The sequence below is a fragment of the Polypterus senegalus genome, chromosome 12 (genome assembly GCF_016835505.1).
Source record: "Polypterus senegalus isolate Bchr_013 chromosome 12, ASM1683550v1, whole genome shotgun sequence".
Lineage (NCBI taxonomy): Eukaryota > Metazoa > Chordata > Cladistia > Polypteriformes > Polypteridae > Polypterus > Polypterus senegalus.
The window spans coordinates 125,710,805-125,729,033 of record NC_053165.1 but is presented as its reverse complement, the minus strand read 5'-3'; the positions used below and the strand labels follow the sequence as shown (position 1 = coordinate 125,729,033).

The 18,229-nt window shown below is 35.7% G+C and overlaps 1 protein-coding gene across 3 annotated transcripts in view; it reads right to left on the bottom strand.

Annotated features, from left to right (window-relative positions):
• The window catches only part of LOC120541598, a 49,917-nt gene extending 35,249 nt beyond the window's left edge, over positions 1–14,668 (bottom strand). For 2 of the 3 annotated variants that reach the window (XR_005636042.1, XM_039773384.1), the window contains exons 1-3: positions 14,119–14,668; positions 10,260–10,389; positions 1,341–1,526 (exon numbers count right to left, since the gene is read on the bottom strand). Coding sequence is in view for 2 of the 3 variants with exons in the window: in XM_039773384.1 (XP_039629318.1) it covers positions 1,341–1,526; positions 10,260–10,389; positions 14,119–14,265 (463 nt within the window). In the remaining variant the exon portion in view is untranslated. The remainder of the gene's footprint in view (positions 1–1,340; positions 1,527–10,259; positions 10,390–14,118) is intronic. The other variant, XM_039773383.1, reaches the window with a different exon arrangement.
• Positions 14,669–18,229: the final 3,561 nt, after the last annotated feature.

Below are 18,229 nucleotides of genomic sequence, written 5' to 3'. Positions count from 1 at the left end.
CCACCAGGGTTTTCACTTGGTAGGTGAGATGAGGTGACCAGGAAATACAACAAAGAATTTGTGAAATCTTCTCTAAGCTAGGACTCAACCGCAGAGCCATGTCAAGTGAAGATTTTCCACAGTATTAGGTTATTTCCTATGCTGTCTGTCTGTCTGATGATATAAAGAGTGAAGCAAATTAAATCATGTCTAATGGACAGATTCTTTCTGTGGAACTTCAATGTATGGTTTTTAGTTTTTTTCTCAAAAAATCATTTACACTTCCATAAATAAATCTAATAATTTGGATATATTATTTTGTATTGTGTTGTTCCTTCTTGATTTCACTGACATGCATATTTGTTCATTTTTCTTTATGGAGTTGTTTCCATTTCATTTCTATATTTGATAACAGCTTTTTTAATTGACTGCACTCATGTTTACTGGATATTCAGAACTGCATTGAATGAATCTGAGTGTATTTTTCAGTCAAAGTTTAATTATGTGCAAAGTTCATATGCTTTTGAACCAATTCTTTACTTTTGGTAGACATGTGCATTTTGGAGACTTTATTTCATTTTTATTTGTATTTAAGGTTTTGGAAAAGGGGGATACAATTTCAGAAAATGTATTTTATCAGCTTTAAAAAGCTGTAAGCAGACAAGCAGAAACATAGCAAAGTTTTGTGCACTTCAGCTTATGATTAATGTCTTTCAATGTTGCTTGTAATACATATAACTCTATAATATTTTTTAAATCTTTAAACATGTCATAAGCTGAAATATGATATTCCTTTCCTATTACATTATGTTCAAATTATATAATGCATTAGTAAAACTGCATTTGGAGCATTGTGTGCATTTCTGGTGACCAAGAAAGACACAGCAGCAGTTTAAGCTGGGCAGAGGAGAGCAACCAAGTGCATCCCAGGAATTAAGGACATGTCCTACTCTGACAGACTCAGAGAATTAAACCTGTTCATTTCTGAGCAGAAACGACTGTGTGGGGACCTAATCCAGATATTTAAAATCCTCAAAGGCATTGATAAAGTAGATCCAGCAACATTCTTTCGGCTTAAGGATAAATTACATACTATAAGACATCAGTGGAAATTAAGGGGAAGTGAATTTAAAGCTGAAGCCAGGAAGCACTTTATGGAAAGAGTTGTGGGACTCTGGAACAAACATGTAACTGAACCAGAAACCTTGACAACCTTTAAAAATATCTGCATGAGATATTAGAACAGCTTAGCTATTAGCTAAACAAATAGCCTTGATGGAGTGAATGGTCTCCTCTTGCTTGTTAAATTTCTTTTGTTCTTATGTACATTAGCATTGCTATTACACAGTAAAGCATCTTACCTTTGCTATTAATACTGTGGCCCAGCAAAAATGTTTCCTTGAAGACTTGAGTAACAGTTAGCAGTTCCACCCTGTGGCAAGCACTGGTAGGATTGTTCATTTCCTGGAAGGTTAATGGTTGTGTAGGCCTTATGGTGACAGGTAAAACATTTTCCTCCAGAATTTTCAACAGATTAAAAGGTCCCTCTAGTCCAAAAACAGAGAAAATAAAACATTTCCTTTAATTTTACCCTGCATGTAAAACTATTATAAAATATAATACATGTTCTCGAAGATTTCAGACCAAAGAAAAAACACATTTTAACTAGTCTAGCGTTTTGAAACTGTGTTTTGACCATCTATTATTTATTGTCCATAATGATTCTTGATGCTATTCTTTATTTAAATTAAGCTCATTATTATTTCATCATTATTTTATGATGATCTTTCCATGGTTGTAGTGATGTTGTTAATGATTGTGATGCACGTTCCTGGTCACATGATACATTATGTCATCACGTCCCTCCTATTTAGGATGGCAACACACAGCTTCTATAATTCAATTTTCAAATTCGCTGTTTAACATGCAGCAACAATTAGTGTTAGTTTAGAGGGAAAAAAAAGTCAGTGTGATGACATTTTTGCTGTGTAATTGTGACCATAACTTTAGTTTTATGGTTCTGGCCTTGACAATTTTTTTCAGTATTTTGACCCCATCTGTCCAAAGACAAAGATGTTTGCACACTCCTATTTACATGTTTTTCTCTAAGTTACTTCCACTTGTGCTTTTTTTTTCTGGTTACTAATTCTTCACAAGACTTTAATGGCACACAAGCTTCGGTATTTACAAATAATTTTTCTAAATGACCTAAGCCAACTGACCACCCAATCCTTTATTGCCATTCTATAGTCTACTACTGTAGAGGGCAGGTTAGATTCTATGATTAGCATGCAATACAATGAAGGCCTCATATTGGTTCTTCTGTGAACAATGCTAATGTCTGAATCAGAGTTCCTTTTCCAGGGCCAGCAGAAAAAAAGGTAATATCTGGCTTTACCATCTGAAATGTGCTCAAGGAAAACAACTTGCTTTGATATCCTCCCTTTGTCATTAATTAATAATACAAAATGAATTCATTAGAAAGGAAAGGGGTAGAATCATGTCAAAATCCTTAATTTCTATTTTGAAAAGCTGGACATATAAATCATGAAGTATATTGTAATTGAAACAATGCGAAGAAGAAATCAAACACCTTTCAGTTTGTTTAAAACCTCCACATTATTAGGCATACCAGGCTTCAATGCGTTCTGCTTGGTTTGTTTATCTTCAGCTTTTGTCCTTTTGGTGCCTTTTTTATGAAGAGAATAGACAAGATTTGGTTTGTGTCCTGAAAGGTACCATGGTATGGCTCAGTAGAGTGTATAAAAGAACCTGGGAAAATAAAGTTAGCTTTAAAGAAGTCAAGCCACCTTTGTCCACCAACAAAGGCTTAGGCCAGGACCAATTCAGATCAATAATAGATTAAAGATACTCAGTGCATGAAAAAGAAAAGAATGCCTATATGCTTTTGAGGTTTTAGTTGAAAAGTTTTAGGATGAAGCAAATACATGCTGAGCCAGATTATTGATATATTTCTGACAAGTGTCCTTGACAAATTATGTAAAACCAAGAACATAAGTGCCTCCTTTGTGTGCTGCAGTTTATTAAGTACTATAATCTGTTACTTCAGACATATTATGCTCTATTAAGTCATGAAAAGGTAATTAATATATTTTTGTATATTAAATTGGCATGCTTTAGTAAGCTTGAGACTTTTTGCTAATTGTAAACACAAAAATTGACAAAAATGAAGAAAACATATTTTAAACAGTAATCATGCAGTTAACTATTCTTTATAATTATGATTGCTTTTCATACTTACTATTAAATTAAGGATACCTGAGAAAGGTAGTAGTGAAGTTTCTAAGATACAACCAAAGTGTTTTGTGAGAAGTCCAGCAAGATGACTCCTATTATTGACTAATAAAAGGTGTCATCTTGCTTGACTTCTCAGTACATCCATAATAGCTAACATGGTACAACACCCTTGTAATACAAAAATATTTTTAAAAGGGTGCTCTTTGAAGATTAAAGGTTTTTAAAAACCAAAATTTAAGAATTTCATTATTAAGACCAGAAGATTGTTCATTCAACACATTCTTACTTTGAAGATAGAAAATAAAGGCAAATTTTGAGTAACAGTGATACGTATTGTATGACCTACTTTCTTTATTACTTATGCGTAACTGTGTTAAAGGAGCAACGTGGTATGCTATATAGGAAAGACGATCATTTTTATACTATACAAACTAATGCAATCATGTTTTTATGCTGTGTACTTGAATAAATACGCCCTTTTGAACATAAATTTGGAATAGAAACTTATTTTTTTAGATTCTCACAGGTTAAGGTTAGAAGAGGGGCTGTCAACTTACCCTTCATTGAAGGGTAAAGCAGTGTTAGAGAAGACAACTATAGTATGAAAGGAGTGTTGTGCCTAGAACAGCTGATCAACCTGTTAAAGCAGCATCACCGCTTCTTATGCTCAGAGGTCTGGGACTGCACTGGAAATCTTAAGAACTCTAAGGTTATCAATTCTTATTCCTCTCTTATTCCTATACCTGCAAAACAGAGATGAATGACACCCAGCTTATCCCTTATTCCCCAGGTCTGGTTCTAGACAAAGCTACTTTAGATCTCCATAATAACTGCATAATTGTAATAAAGAAATGCCATCCAAAAGCAATGACTACAAATTTCCTTCTCTTTGTGTAAACTTTTGAAAGTAGCATATCAAGAGAAACCTGTTTTATGATAGGAACCTGTCTGTGTCTATTGTATATTAAATCTCTTCTCCAAAATGACACAGTCATTTCTTTAAGTTCTGTTCATCATTTCCTGTATTGCTTATGTCAATCTTTGTACAGTACATGGAATTCACTGTTTTCATCTTGTTTTTTGTTTTCATTATTTGCTTTGTAAGACATCTTGGGAAAATGCTTTCTTTGTCTTTTGTTGCTAAAACAACTGAATTTTAGTTAGTATAGTTTTTGAGAAGGCCACTGAAGGACAAAACATATTTTCTTTAATACTCTAACTATTACACACTGACCCACATATTCACAAGCACAAAGGGCCAATTTGGGATCACAAATTATCCTTGGTGTATGGAGTATGAGAAGTAAATCAGAATACACAAATTAAATTGTAGACATTAGGTTAAGACGCACACAGCAATTTGAACCTAGCTCTCTGGTTCTGCAGAATTAGCTACAACTATGGTGTCATACTGTAAAATACACTGAAGTGATTACATGATTCATGTGTCTGCTCTTAAAAACACATCACATAATTGTTTAATATAAAATGTTAATTAAAAATGATCTTTTATAACTGGGTATAAACTTGATAAACAGGATTATTTGCTTTTCAACATAACCTACTGCTGTGGTGTTTTGAATTCTTTTTAGGTTGGCGACTTCATTAATTGCAAGTGTGTAGGTATAGATCACCATTCCAGATTTATGAAAGTATAGGCCTTATATACAGTTGTGCTTGAAAGTTTGTGAACCCTTTAGAATTTTCTATATTTCTGCATAAATATCACCTAAAACATCATCAGATTTTCACTCAAGTCCTAAAAGTAGATAAAGAGAAACCAGTTAAACAAATGAGACAAAAATATTATACTTGGTCATTTATTTATTAAGGAAAATGATCGAATATTTCATATTTGTTGAGTGGCAAAAGTATGTGAACCTTTGCTTTCAGTATCTGGTGTGACCCCCTTTTACAGCAATAACTGCAACTAAATGTTTCCAGTAACTTTTGATCATTCCTGCACACCAGCTTGGAGGAATTTTAGCCCATCCTCCATACAGAACAGCTTCAAATCTGGGATGTTGGTGGGTTTCCTCACATTAACTGCTCACTTCAGGTTTCTTCCACAACATTTCGATTGGTTAAGGTCAGGACTTTGACTTGGCCATTCCAAAACATTAACTTTATTCTTCTTTAACCATTCTTTGGTAGAACGACTTGTGTGCTTAGGGTCGTTGTCTTGCTGCATGACCCACCTTCTCTTGAGATTCAGTTCATGGACAGATGTCCTAACATTTACCTTTAGAATTCTCTGATATAATTCAGAATTCATTGTTCCATCAATGAAGGCAAGCCGTCCTGGCCCAGATGCAGCAAATCAGGCCCAAACCATGATATTACTACCACCATGTTTTGCAGATGGGATATGGTTCCTATGCTGGAATGCAGTGCTTTCCTTTCTCCAAACATAATGCTGTTCATTTAAACCAAAAAGTTCTATTTTGGTCTCATCCATCCACAAAACATTCTTCCAATAGCCTTCTGGTTTGTCCAAGTGACCTTTAGCAAACTGCAGACTAGCAGCAATGTTTTTTTTGGAGAGCAGTGACTTTCTCCTTGCAACCCTGCCATGCACACCATTGTTGTTCAGTGTTCTCCTGATGGTGGACTCATGAACATGAACATTAGCCAATGTGAGAGTGGCCTTCAGTTGCTTAGAAGTTACCCTGGGGTCCTTTGTGACCTTGCCGACTATTACTCGCCTTGCTTTTGGAGTGATCTTTGTTGGTCGACCACTCCTGGGGAGGGTAACAATGGTCTTGAATTTCCTCCATTTGTACACAATCTGTCTGACTGTGGATTGGTGGAATCCAAACCCTTTAGAGATGGTTTTGTAACCTTTTTCAGCCTGATGAGCATCAACAACTCTTTTTCTGAGGTCCTCAGAAATCTGCTTTGTTCGTGCCATGATACACTTCCACAAACGTGTGTTGTGAAGAGCAGATAGATCCCTGTTCTTTAAAAAACACAGGGTGCCCACTCACACCTGATTGTCATCCCTTTGATTGAAAACACCTGACTCTAATGTCACCATCAAACTAACTGCTAATCCTAGAGGTTCACATACTTTTGCCACTCACAAATATGTAATATTCAATCATTTTCCTCAATAAATAAATGACCAAGTATAATATTTTTGTCTCATTTTTTTTAATTGGTTTCTCTTTATCTACTTTTAGGACTTGATTGAAAATCTGATGATGTTTTAGGTGTTATTTATGCAGAAATATAGAAAATTCTAAAGGGTTCACAAACTTTCACGTACGACTGTAGGAATAAAGATATTTTACAAATGCCTTGCAGTTAGGAGACCCGGGTTCACTTCCCGGGTCCTCCCTGCGTGGAGATTACATGTTCTCCCCATGTCTGCATGGGTTTCCTCCGGGTGCTCCGGTTTCCTCCCACAGTCCAAAGACATGCAGGTTAGGTGCATTGGCGATCCTAAATTGTCCTTAGTATGTGCTTGGTGTGTGTGTGTGTGTGTGTGTGCGCGCCCTGTGGTTGGCTGGCGCCCTGCCTGGGGTTTGTTTCCTGCCTTGTGCCCTGTGTTGGCTGGGATTGGCTCCAGCAGACCCTCATGAACATGTAGTTAGGATATAGTGGGTTGGATAATGAATGGATGGATATATATATATATATATAGGTAAACTAAGCCACTTACTATAGTGAGCCACTATCTAGATAATTTTCGGGGTTCCCTCTTTAAATAGTTTACCTGCGCTTCCTGCAAAACTGAAAACTATATATTGACAAAATAAAAAATGTCAGTTTAATTAAAAGCAGAGATACATTATTTTAAGCCAAAAAACACAGGTTTAATTGAAGTATATATTTTTGAGCTGGAAAGTTCGTGACCCTATTGTACAAACAGTCAAATCTAATAAACAAATATCAGCAGGTTAAGCTCAGAAAGAGTCTTAAGAAGAAAACAAGAAAATTCAAAAGATTCAAATAAGATTAAAGGTGGCCTGCATAATTTTGTATTCTGAGCTTTCTACTTGTATATAAATAATACAGATGTTATATAAAACACATTTTTAAAGCACATTTAAGGCCATTTGCAGCTCAACAAGAGTGATACAAAACTAAAAATAGTTTTTTCTATAATTCATAAAACTGTGCTGTTTTGTTTTCTGTTGCTGCTAAACAAAATTTTGAATAGATAATTATAAGGTGATCTGCTTTTTGCAGATCTTCAGCGCTCTTTGGATCGGTTCGCAGCTGAGTGTGAAGCAGCTGGGATGAGAATCAGCACCTCCAAATCCAAGACCATGTTCCTCAGCCAGAAAAGAGTGGAGTGCCCTCTCAGGGTTGTGGGAGAGATCCTGCCCCAAGTGGAGGAGTATCTCGGGGTCTTCTTCACGAGTGAGAGAAATATGGACCGTGAGATTGACAGGCGGATCGGTGCGGCATCTGCAGTTATGCGGGCTCTGCATTGGTCTGTCGTGGTGAAAAAGGAGCTGAGCCGTAAGGCAAAGCTCTCAGTTTACCAGTCGATCTATGTTCCTACCCTCACCTATGGTCATTAGGTATGGGTAGTGACCGAAAGAACAAGATCGCGAATACAAGCGGCTGAAATGAGTTTCCTCCGCAGGGTGTCTGGGCTTTCCCTTAAAGATAGGGTGAGAAGCTCAGTCATACAAGAGGGGCTCAGAGTAGAGCTGCTGTTCCTCCGCATTTGAGAGGAGTCAGATGAGGTGGCTCGGGCATCTGATCAGGATGCCTCCTGGACGCCTCCCTGGTGAGGCGTTCTGGGTACATCCAACTGGGAGGAGGCCCCGGGGAAGACCCAGGACACGCTGGAGGGACTATGTCTCCCGGCTGGCCTGGGAATGCCTTGGGATTCTCCCAGAAGAGCTTGAAGAAGTGGCCGGGGAGAGGGAAGTCTGGGCCCCTCTGCTCAAGCTGCTGCCCCTGCGACCTGACCTCGGATAAGCGGAAGAGGATGGATGGATGGATGGATGATTTATCCTGAAAGAATTCTGCTTGTGCCTTTATCACACACCCAGTATCAAGACAGATTTCCCTATATTGAATGACTTTCCCAAAGGTGAAGAGAAAATACAGTGAGTGATTAAAGGAAATCAACAGAAATCTTTAATTCTAATAAATCAGAGAGAGAACAGCCAACAAAAAAGATTGGTGGGTGTGGTTTTCCTTTCTCTCTCTCTCTCTCTCTCACACACACACTCTCTCATTCTCTCTCTCTCTCTCTCGCTCAGAAATTCAGAAAGTTACAATCTTTCTTACACTTAGAGTAGCAGAGGTTGGTCACTCATGTGTTGTTGAATCTTATCAGTCCAAACAAATATATGTTATTTTGGCCATTAAACCTCGCTAAATATTATACTCAAAATGACAAATGATTCAGTTTCCATGAAACCCTGGATGTTTCTTGGATACTTCTCTAATTCGATGCTTTCCAATACATTTAATGAGGAAGGCAGTCACTCTGAAAACAGCAGCTCCCTTTCTCTCCATCAAAGAAAAAATAGAGGTAAAGACTGACAACTTTGAAAAATGTTTTTTTAAGCACACTTGGCCAATATAATATGTTGAAGTGTGAAGAAGTGTGAAGATTCTATGAATGTTTAACGTACACTCACCTAAAGGATTATTTGGAACACCTGTTCAATTTCTCATTAATGCAATTATCTAATCAACCAATCACATGGCAGTTGCTTCAATGCATTTAGGGGTGTGGTCCTGGTCAAGACAATCTCCTGAACTCCAAACTGAATGTCAGAATGGGAAAGAAAGGTGATTTAAGCAATTTTGAGCGTGGCATGGTTGTTGGTGCCAGACGGGCCGGTATGAGTATTTCACAATCTGCTCAGTTACTGGGATTTTCAAGCACAACCATTTCTAGGGTTTACAAAGAATGGTGTGAAAAGGGAAAAACATCCAGTATGCGGTAGTCCTGTGGGCGAAAATGCCTTGTTGATGCTAGAGGTCAGAGGAGAATGGGCCGACTGATTCAAGCTGATAGAAGAGCAACTTTGACTGAAATAACCACTCGTTACAACCGAGTTATGCAGCAAAGCATTTGTGAAGCCACAACACACACAACCTTGAGGTGGATGGGCTACAACAGCAGAAGAACCCACCGGGTACCACTCATCTCCACTACAAATAGGAAAAAGAGGCTACAATTTGCACGAGCTCACCAAAATTGGACAGTTGAAGACTGGAAAAATGTTGCCTGGCCTGATGAGTCTCGATTTCTGTTGAGACATTCAAATGGTAGAGTCAGAATTTGGCATAAACAGAATGAGAACATGGATCTATCATGCCTTGTTACCACTGTGCAGGCTGGTGGTGGTGGTGTAATGGTGTGGGGGATGTTTTCTTGGCACACTTTAGGCCCCTTAGTGCCAATTGGGCATCGTTTAAATGCCACGGGCTACCTGAGCATTGTTTCTGACCATGCCCATCCCTTCATGACCACCATGTACCCATCCTCTGATGGCTACTTCCAGCAGGATAATACACCATGTCACAAAGCTCGAATCATTTCAAATTGGTTTCTTGAACATGACAATGAGTTCACTGTACTAAAATGGCCCCCACAGTCACCAGATCACAACCCAATAGAGCATCTTTGGGATGTGGTGGAACAGGAGCTTCGTGCCCTGGATGTGCATCCCACAAATCTCCATCAACTGCAAGATGCTATCCTATCAATATGGGCCAACATTTCTAAAGAATGCTTTCAGCACCTTGTTGAATCAATGCCACGCAGAATTAAGGCAGTTCTGAAGGCGAAAGGGGGTCAAACACCGTATTAGTATGGTGTTCCTAATAATCCTTTAGGTGAGTGTATATACACACATATTCTGCATAATGTACATACAGTATATAATGTATATCCAAAGCAAGTAATGGGTTCACAAAAACTGAAGAGAACAACAGAAAAAATACCTGTTAATAATAAATATGGGCAATAATAAAACATGAAAAGTTCACCATAGAGTCCACATTTCTGTTAGTATTTGTGACAGATAGATAGATACAAGTACCTGGCTTTCCAATAGGTCTTATGACAAGGAACAACACTTGCTTCATTTTGGCAGGCAGAGAAAATATTTTTCCAGATATGCTTTCAACAACAGCTCTGTCTTGAGAATAAAGTGAGTGGACACGTAGAATCTGTGAACAATATGAATTGATGCTTTTCATTTTAATTTGAATCACACTTCTTATGATGATATTTACATGATGAAAAACTGAAACTGAAAAACACTGCTTGCCAGGAGAATAATGACAGAAAAGTAAATGCTTCATGAAATTTCTTTAAAATCAATTACTTTATTTTTAATTTTAATTTTATAAATATAACATTCTCAAACCTGCTAGTCAATTTCAGGTTGAAGGAGCTTGACCGTATTCTGGCACCTTTGGATACAAAACAGGAACTACCTTTGCACTGTCTTCAGCAGGCAGTTAAATATAAGTCATAAATTTGTTAAGTTCATTAACAATGTTTTTGCACCATGTATTGGAAAATGAACAAGAGTATCCCATAAATGCAATAATCCATGAAGTTTTAAGTCAAAAGAGGAACAGTACATTTCTCAACCTAAATTATCAAGAGTATTTGTACCAAAGCATACAATTAAACCATCATGCAGTACTTAGTAAAAGACAGGAAACAACCTTGAATAAAACAATCAATTGAAAAGCAAGTTCATACTTCCAATCCCATAGGGCAACAAAGTCAGTAGTTAGGTTAACAGGCTCACCTGTTAGGTGTGGGAATAGAAGCAAATAGCATACATATGGTGAGTGGGCTAGAAACTGAACCTAGGTCCCTGGAGCTGTGAAATTAAAGGACTAACCCTTATATCTAGTAATAAAACATAGTAATTGTAAAATTACTACACAGTTACTTAGACTCCTTAAGTAGTAAAAAATTAAAGGGAGTTTGTAAAAATGCAATACAAAACTATGTTAAATTGAGGATTACCTCTTTTCACCCTCCCTATACTCAGCTACATTGTGTATTCAGAGATTGATTTGCCAAAACAATGAAACTGAATGGATATGTTTAACAACTTTTCTCAAACAAGTTGACTAGAAGTGCAAACTCAAATTGCACAAAAAATAAAAAACCAAGAGGCAAATAAATAATTACTTTGTAAAATATTAATGTTGCTTGAATTGAATTTATATTAAGTTTGTGTTAAATTAATTGTGGATTGTGATTTGGTATTTTTGTGAGAATTCGTAAAACACGAGAACAATTTTGATGTACACAAGCAGTATAAAAACATTGTCTGGCTATGTGAACAGTGCACTTCAACTCTTAGGTCCTTCATATCAGGTGAACTTTCAAACCACCTATTGTGTATTCAAATCTAAATGTTTACTTACTATATGTAATACATTGCATTTACTTTTATTAAATTTCATTCCCCACAAATCTTGCAATTTAATCTTCAATTTATTATAAGTATTCCAGACTTATATTGTAAATCAAATAAAATTAAATCTTTGAAAACATGAAAATAGTTTGCTGAAATTTCAATTGATAAAGATTCTCAAAATTCTCCTTTTCATTTTCTTCATAATTATTTTTTATGTGTCATAATTTTTGCATATTTTAATTAATACAACCCCAAATTAGAAAAATTTGGAATGGCATGGAAAACACAAATTTAAAAAAACAAACAGTGATTCTTAAATTTACCTTGACTTTTATTTCATTGTAGACGTTATGAACCCAATATATTTCATGTTTTATCTGGTTAACTTTCATTTTATTTGTTAATATACATCCATTTTGGATTTTAGGCCTGCAACACATTCCAAAAAAAGTTAGGATGATAAAACATTCCCCACTTTGTAATGTCGCCATTCCTTCTCACAATACTTAAAAGTCGTTTTGGCACTGAGGATTCAAAGCAATGAAGCATTTTCGGTATTATTTTGTTCCATTCTTCCTGCAAGCACATCTTAAGGTGTGCAACAGTACGGGGTTGCATTTTTCATTTCAAAATTCTCCACATATTCTCTACTGGGGACAAGTCAGGACTGCAGGCAGGCCAGTCTAGCATCTTTACCCTCTTCTTCCAGAGCCATGTCTTTGTAAAGTGTGCAGAATGTGATTTTTTTCATTGTCTTGAAGCATCATATGTTGCTCTAGAATCTCAGTGTACTTGTTTGCATTAATGTTGCCATCATAGATATATAAATTACCTTTGCCAAGTGCACTGACACAACCCCATACCATGACAGACCCTAATGTTTGGACTTGTTACTGATAAAAGTCTGGATGGTCTGTTGTGTCTTTGGACTGGAGCACACAGTGTCAATTTCTTCCAAAAAAGATCAGGAATACTGATTCATCTAACCATAATAAACATTTCCAGTTTGAGATGGCCCATCCCGGATTCCTCCTGGCTCAGAGAAGTCAATGCTCAATGATATTATGCACTTTAAAGGGAAAAAATATGCAAATCCCTTCCAATCTTTCTTTGAGAAACATTGTTCTTAAACATTTCAATAATCTTCGCATGCATTTGTTGACAAACTGGAGATCCTCTGCCTATCTTTGCTGCACAAAGACTCAGCCTTTCCTGAATAATGCTTTTATACCAAATCATGATTACAATCACCTGTTTACATCACCTATTTGAAATCATATCATTATTTAATTATTTTACCACATTACTGACCCTAATTTGCCCCCGTCTCAAATTTATTTGGAATTTGTTGCAGGCCTGAAATACAGGTATGGATGAATATTAACAAATGAAATGAAGTTGAACAGACTAAATATGAAATAATCTTGGGTTCATGGTGTTTGCAGTGACATAAAAGTCAAAGTAAATTTAAGAGTTTTTTTTTGTTTGTTTGTTTTCATTTTCCATAGTGTCCCAACATTTTCTGATTTTGTGTTGTATTTTCATCATTCTGTTTTCTGTTACATTCAGTATATTAAAAAAACATTCTAAGCAGCATCTGACATGCTATCACTAACTTCTCTACAAATGATTAAAGTTGATTTTCAGTTAAGTCATATAGCAATCAAATACACATTTCAAAATATTGTCTATGTGTAACTGCATTTGTTCAAAATTATGAAAGTCATGTAGCTTTTAGTTTGTTTCATAGGTTCTGGCAATATCATGATGCCTTCTTGAATAATTCCTAAGCCTAAATATTTTTGTTTTAGAAGTTTTAGTAAGTTTAAAGCAAAACAGTTCACACAAAAATAGAAAAAAATTGATACTAAAGAAAAGAAAAGTTCTTGTTTAATATTTATTTATCTTGGTTCATTTCTCCCTAAGTTTGGTCATACAGTCGTATTTCGTCTAGAACTTTCATTTTAAAAACAGTCAGAAAATTATATGTGAATCTCCCATTTACAAACTTATTGAACAATTCATGCTAGCAATGAGATTATTTACTAACTGGCTTAATGAACACTCAGTTTTAGAGATAAGGCAAAGAAAGTTATATTTCATGTTAACTTATAGGGGGTAAAAGACTATATTATATTCTATGTAATTATGAGAAACTGATATTCTATTTATGTTGAGAAAACACTTATATGACTGTAATATTACACATTAACTTTCTAAGGCTCTTACACTAATTTAAAGTATTTATATATTGATATTTGTAAGAATGTTTCAATAATCCTACCCATGAACTGCATTAAAAGTGACTCACACTGTATCTGTAAAAATAATTGCCCAGCACTTGAAATTAAAGAACACTTTATCACAATTGCAAATGCAAAAAAATAAAAAAAAATTGCAAAGACAAGAGAAATGAACGTGCATGGTTTGACTAAAAATAATACCCAAACCCAGTGTGATTCCTACATTTGAAAGGACCTCATATTCGTTTTAAATTTATATTTAAACTTACTGTGCTTGAACTGATGCTGTCCAACTCCTGTCGCCCCAAAAAACCTTCTGTCACTTTAATTATTTTTGGAAAGGAATTCTCAAACTTATTTACAAAATCCTTTAAAGTGTATTCGGTTACGCCCCACCTGATTGTAGATATATCCATTTTTATTCAGAATGTTCAGAAACTGCAATAGTGACGTCTAATCTAAAAAAGTTCCAGTTTGTTCTGTACAAGGAAGTAGGCTTAGCAACAAAAGAAAAGGAAATAAAAAAAACAAAAAAAACACACACACCCATATGACCTCTGGGCATTAGTGCATGCAATTGTGGCGTTAAATAACACTGCAATATTTAACCGGGAAATTTCTTCATGTGAAAAAGTTAAGATTGAGAAGAATATAGAAATACTGCATGTTAATATAATGTATAAAACTTATACAACACATATGGTAGATTTTGAAAAACATTCACTGTTTAAGGAGATTAGAAAAAAGCCAAACAGTAGACTTGTTATAGCTTTCAACAACAACAACATTTATTTATATAGCACATTTTCATACAAACAGTAGCTCAAAGTGCTTTACATAATAAAGAATAGAAAAATAAAAGACACAATAAGAAAACAAAATAGGTCAACATTAATTAACATAGAATAAGAGTAAGGTCCAATGGCCAGGGGAGACAGAAAAAAAAGAAAAAAAAACTCCAGACGGCTGGAGATAAAAAATAAAATCTGTAGGGATTCCAGACCATGAGACCGCCCAGTCCCCTCTGTGAAAGAGTGAAACAGTCCTCTTTGGATTTAGGGTTCTCACGGAAGGACTTGATGATGATGGTCAAGTAGACTTCTGCCTTTTAATCCATCCATCATTGTTGGAGCATCATGAAGCTTTGAGTAGGTGGAGGTGGCGCAGGCCACCACCTCAAAGAAACCGGCAAAAAGAAACAGAAGAGAGAGTAGGGGTCAGATAAACCTTAACATAGACTTTGAATTGCAAGATTCTGATACCTAAGCACATGTGCAGTATTTATAGCATGAACACTCACATTTCTCACTGATGACACTAAACCTATGTGACAGCAAGGAAAGGAACAACTGTGTTACACTTGGAGTGAAAGATCATTTATCGAAGGAGCTCATTGTCAAAGAACAAGATACATTTTTAGTCTAGCAGTGAGAATTAGAATGAAGTTAAGGTTATTTGACAATAAGAGCTCTTATTCAAAAGAATGTTAAGGCTGTTGTCTTGGTTGCAGTTTCTTACCAAGATGCTCTACATCAGATTATTCTCTTCTTAGTCTATCTTTGTCAGTAGTCCTCCTCTTTATTTCAGACTTGTCTGTCTAGAGAATAAATCTGAGGCGAGGATAGAATTAACCAATATCAGGACTATACAAAAGGCTGCTTTAAGTTTCAGTTTTAAATTCTGCAGCCCACACCATATGGTTCAACAGATGCTTTTTTTATCCACACAACTATGCCAGCTCTTTCATGTTATGATCCTGAAGTAATAAGCTGTCTATTGGGATGTGTAAGGAATTCAGGGTTGTTTTGATTGTGTTATGAAGCACTTTGGCAGTTTTCACTGTTTTTCTCCCTGCTTGTGTTTTAGTGTTTGGCATTGTTGTGGACATAAATCATCACCCTGGGTCATATGAATGACTAAACAAGAGCTATGCAAGTTTATAATGCAGAATAAATCTAGGACAATATTTTGTATTTTTAACTCAGAATTTTATAGTGGACAAGCTTTATCACTTAAGTACTTACTGGTGACCTTATGGTACTCATTTTTATGGTACTCATATTTTTAGAATACAAGATCATGACACCACCAATTCCAAAAATGTCTGCGCTTCCATTTTGCACATTTCCTGTAAAACAGATTGTTTTATCATATATCCATCTCTAATTATTTAATCCTTGCACAGAACATATTTGCACCCTAAAATAGGCAAAAAATGGACAATACAAGACAATATTCTTATGGTATTGCCAGGGTCTTTTCTTTACCTACTGTATTTAATTTTCCTTTATGGGATTTATGATATTGAATATGTTTTTGATTTTTTTTTAACTGAATTTTATAATGTTTATTATCTTTTTGTGATTCTGTATTATGTTAACCTCCTTAGCATTAACTCATAAAGTGACTTGGACTCTATGCAATTCTATGCAATTACAGTTAACTATGAGTCATAATCGGGGTGACATTTGATGATCCACAGCTCAGGACAGTATTCTACTGCCATCCAGTGGATAAAATAACATTATGCTGCAAAAAAATCATGAATATTTCTATGCATTTTGCCACTCTAAAGTAACTTATAGATTTTATTGAATGTGGTGAAACCTCCAACTAAAAACTCAAAGACAAATGAAAGGCAGTTTCATAATGAATTGAAACTGAACCATGGCTTGAATTGAGTGATAGTGATGATGATGCGAACTGGTCATCAGATACTAACACAGAAAGTGAATCTGATACATGATACAGCACAATATGACCAAACCACAGTGATATGTCTGGTTAATTCAATCACACGACACTTAATTATAGTGCAACAGTAGCTGCATGGCAAAAAGTGCAAGGACAATCAAGATGATAGCCGACCAACCCACCATTTCCAGTGAAATGTTAAAGTCACTAAGCCTTGCGTTTTGGTAGCCTACAATAATACAAGGGGAGTAGGTCAGGCACTGACATTTTACCCTCTAATGTGCAAGCAACAGAAAAAATATAAGAAAAGCATGCAATAAAACACTCTTTCACTGTCCCAATTGTGACATCGGGCTGTGCGTTGGTACAATAACTGTTTCAAAACATATCACAGAGAGAGAGAGAGAGGTTAGGAACATGCACTGATACAACGTGTTGCCGAACCCACCACATGACAAACCATCTCAGGATCCCAGATTTGTTCTAGTTTTTGGGGGCCAGGAGTTGTCCCTTCTGTAGACAATTAAATCCTTCATTCCTTGTGACCTGTTCAGGCATTAAAGCGTGCTTCTCTGAGATCCTAGCTGATTTGGGCAGGTGAGCACTATACTTTTTGTTCAGACAAGTGTGGGGCTACTGGTCTGATTGTCATTTTAAGGCCCACCACCACTTTCAACTATTGAGAGCTGAACAAATCATAACTGTTAACTCACTCATCTAGGTCAGGGGTGCAAAGAGCTTTTTGTATTGGGAATGTTAATTCTATATTTTTAAAGTTTAACTTTGGAGTTCAAATTTTATTTATTTGTTCATAACAGGTTTATCTTTTTTATTTAAATTTTGAAAGCCACTATAGATAGATAATAGTTGCTATGGGATCTTGCTGATTGCTAGGGTCTGCTGTACTGATGTAAGCAGATAAATTGCTTGCTCAAGGTAGAGATTCAGTCAGTAAACAAGTGTTCCTAAAAGACAAATTTTTGGAATTCTGGTATTGACTCTTGCTTTTTTGTTTTTGGTTGGATTTTGGCATTGTAGCTGTGGTTGAATTTTAGAAACTTTCCTTACAATGATTATGGTTAAGCCCTCCAAGTCCTCCTGCTTTTGGATTTCAGTTGTATTCTTAGTTTTCAAAAAAGAAATTGTTTAGCTGTTTAAGAAAAAAGCATATTTCCTGGTTTACTGATTTTAACATTGGAACAGTGTTCTCGTAAATATACTGCCAGTAGTCAAGAGTGGTTGGTCTGGGTAAACAACAGGCATTAGAATTATGAATTACAAATCATTCAAGCTTTTTGCATTTTTACTATTGGAATAACACATCAGAAATGATATTTATATTATAGTATAATGCTGTATAGTGTAGGTTTAGTTTAAGTTTTCATAGGAATAAAATGAATGTTTTGACAACAACAGCACATTCAGCCCTATAAGATTAATGAATTCACCAAACTTCACCCGAGTCAAGTTTTGAAAGTCCTCTAAGTACTGTACTATGTTATGCTACACTTTTTGTTAACGTACCTATAGTTCTCAATGTAAAGGAAAAAAATTGGTGTAAAATTTCACCTAATCTTATGTTATTTTTGAATAAATAATTTGAGTGAAACAGCTGAATTTGTTCAGTTTTCTTCATGATCACTTTTAACAAGTTATCTCTTAATTTTTGTATTTATCTCCTTCATT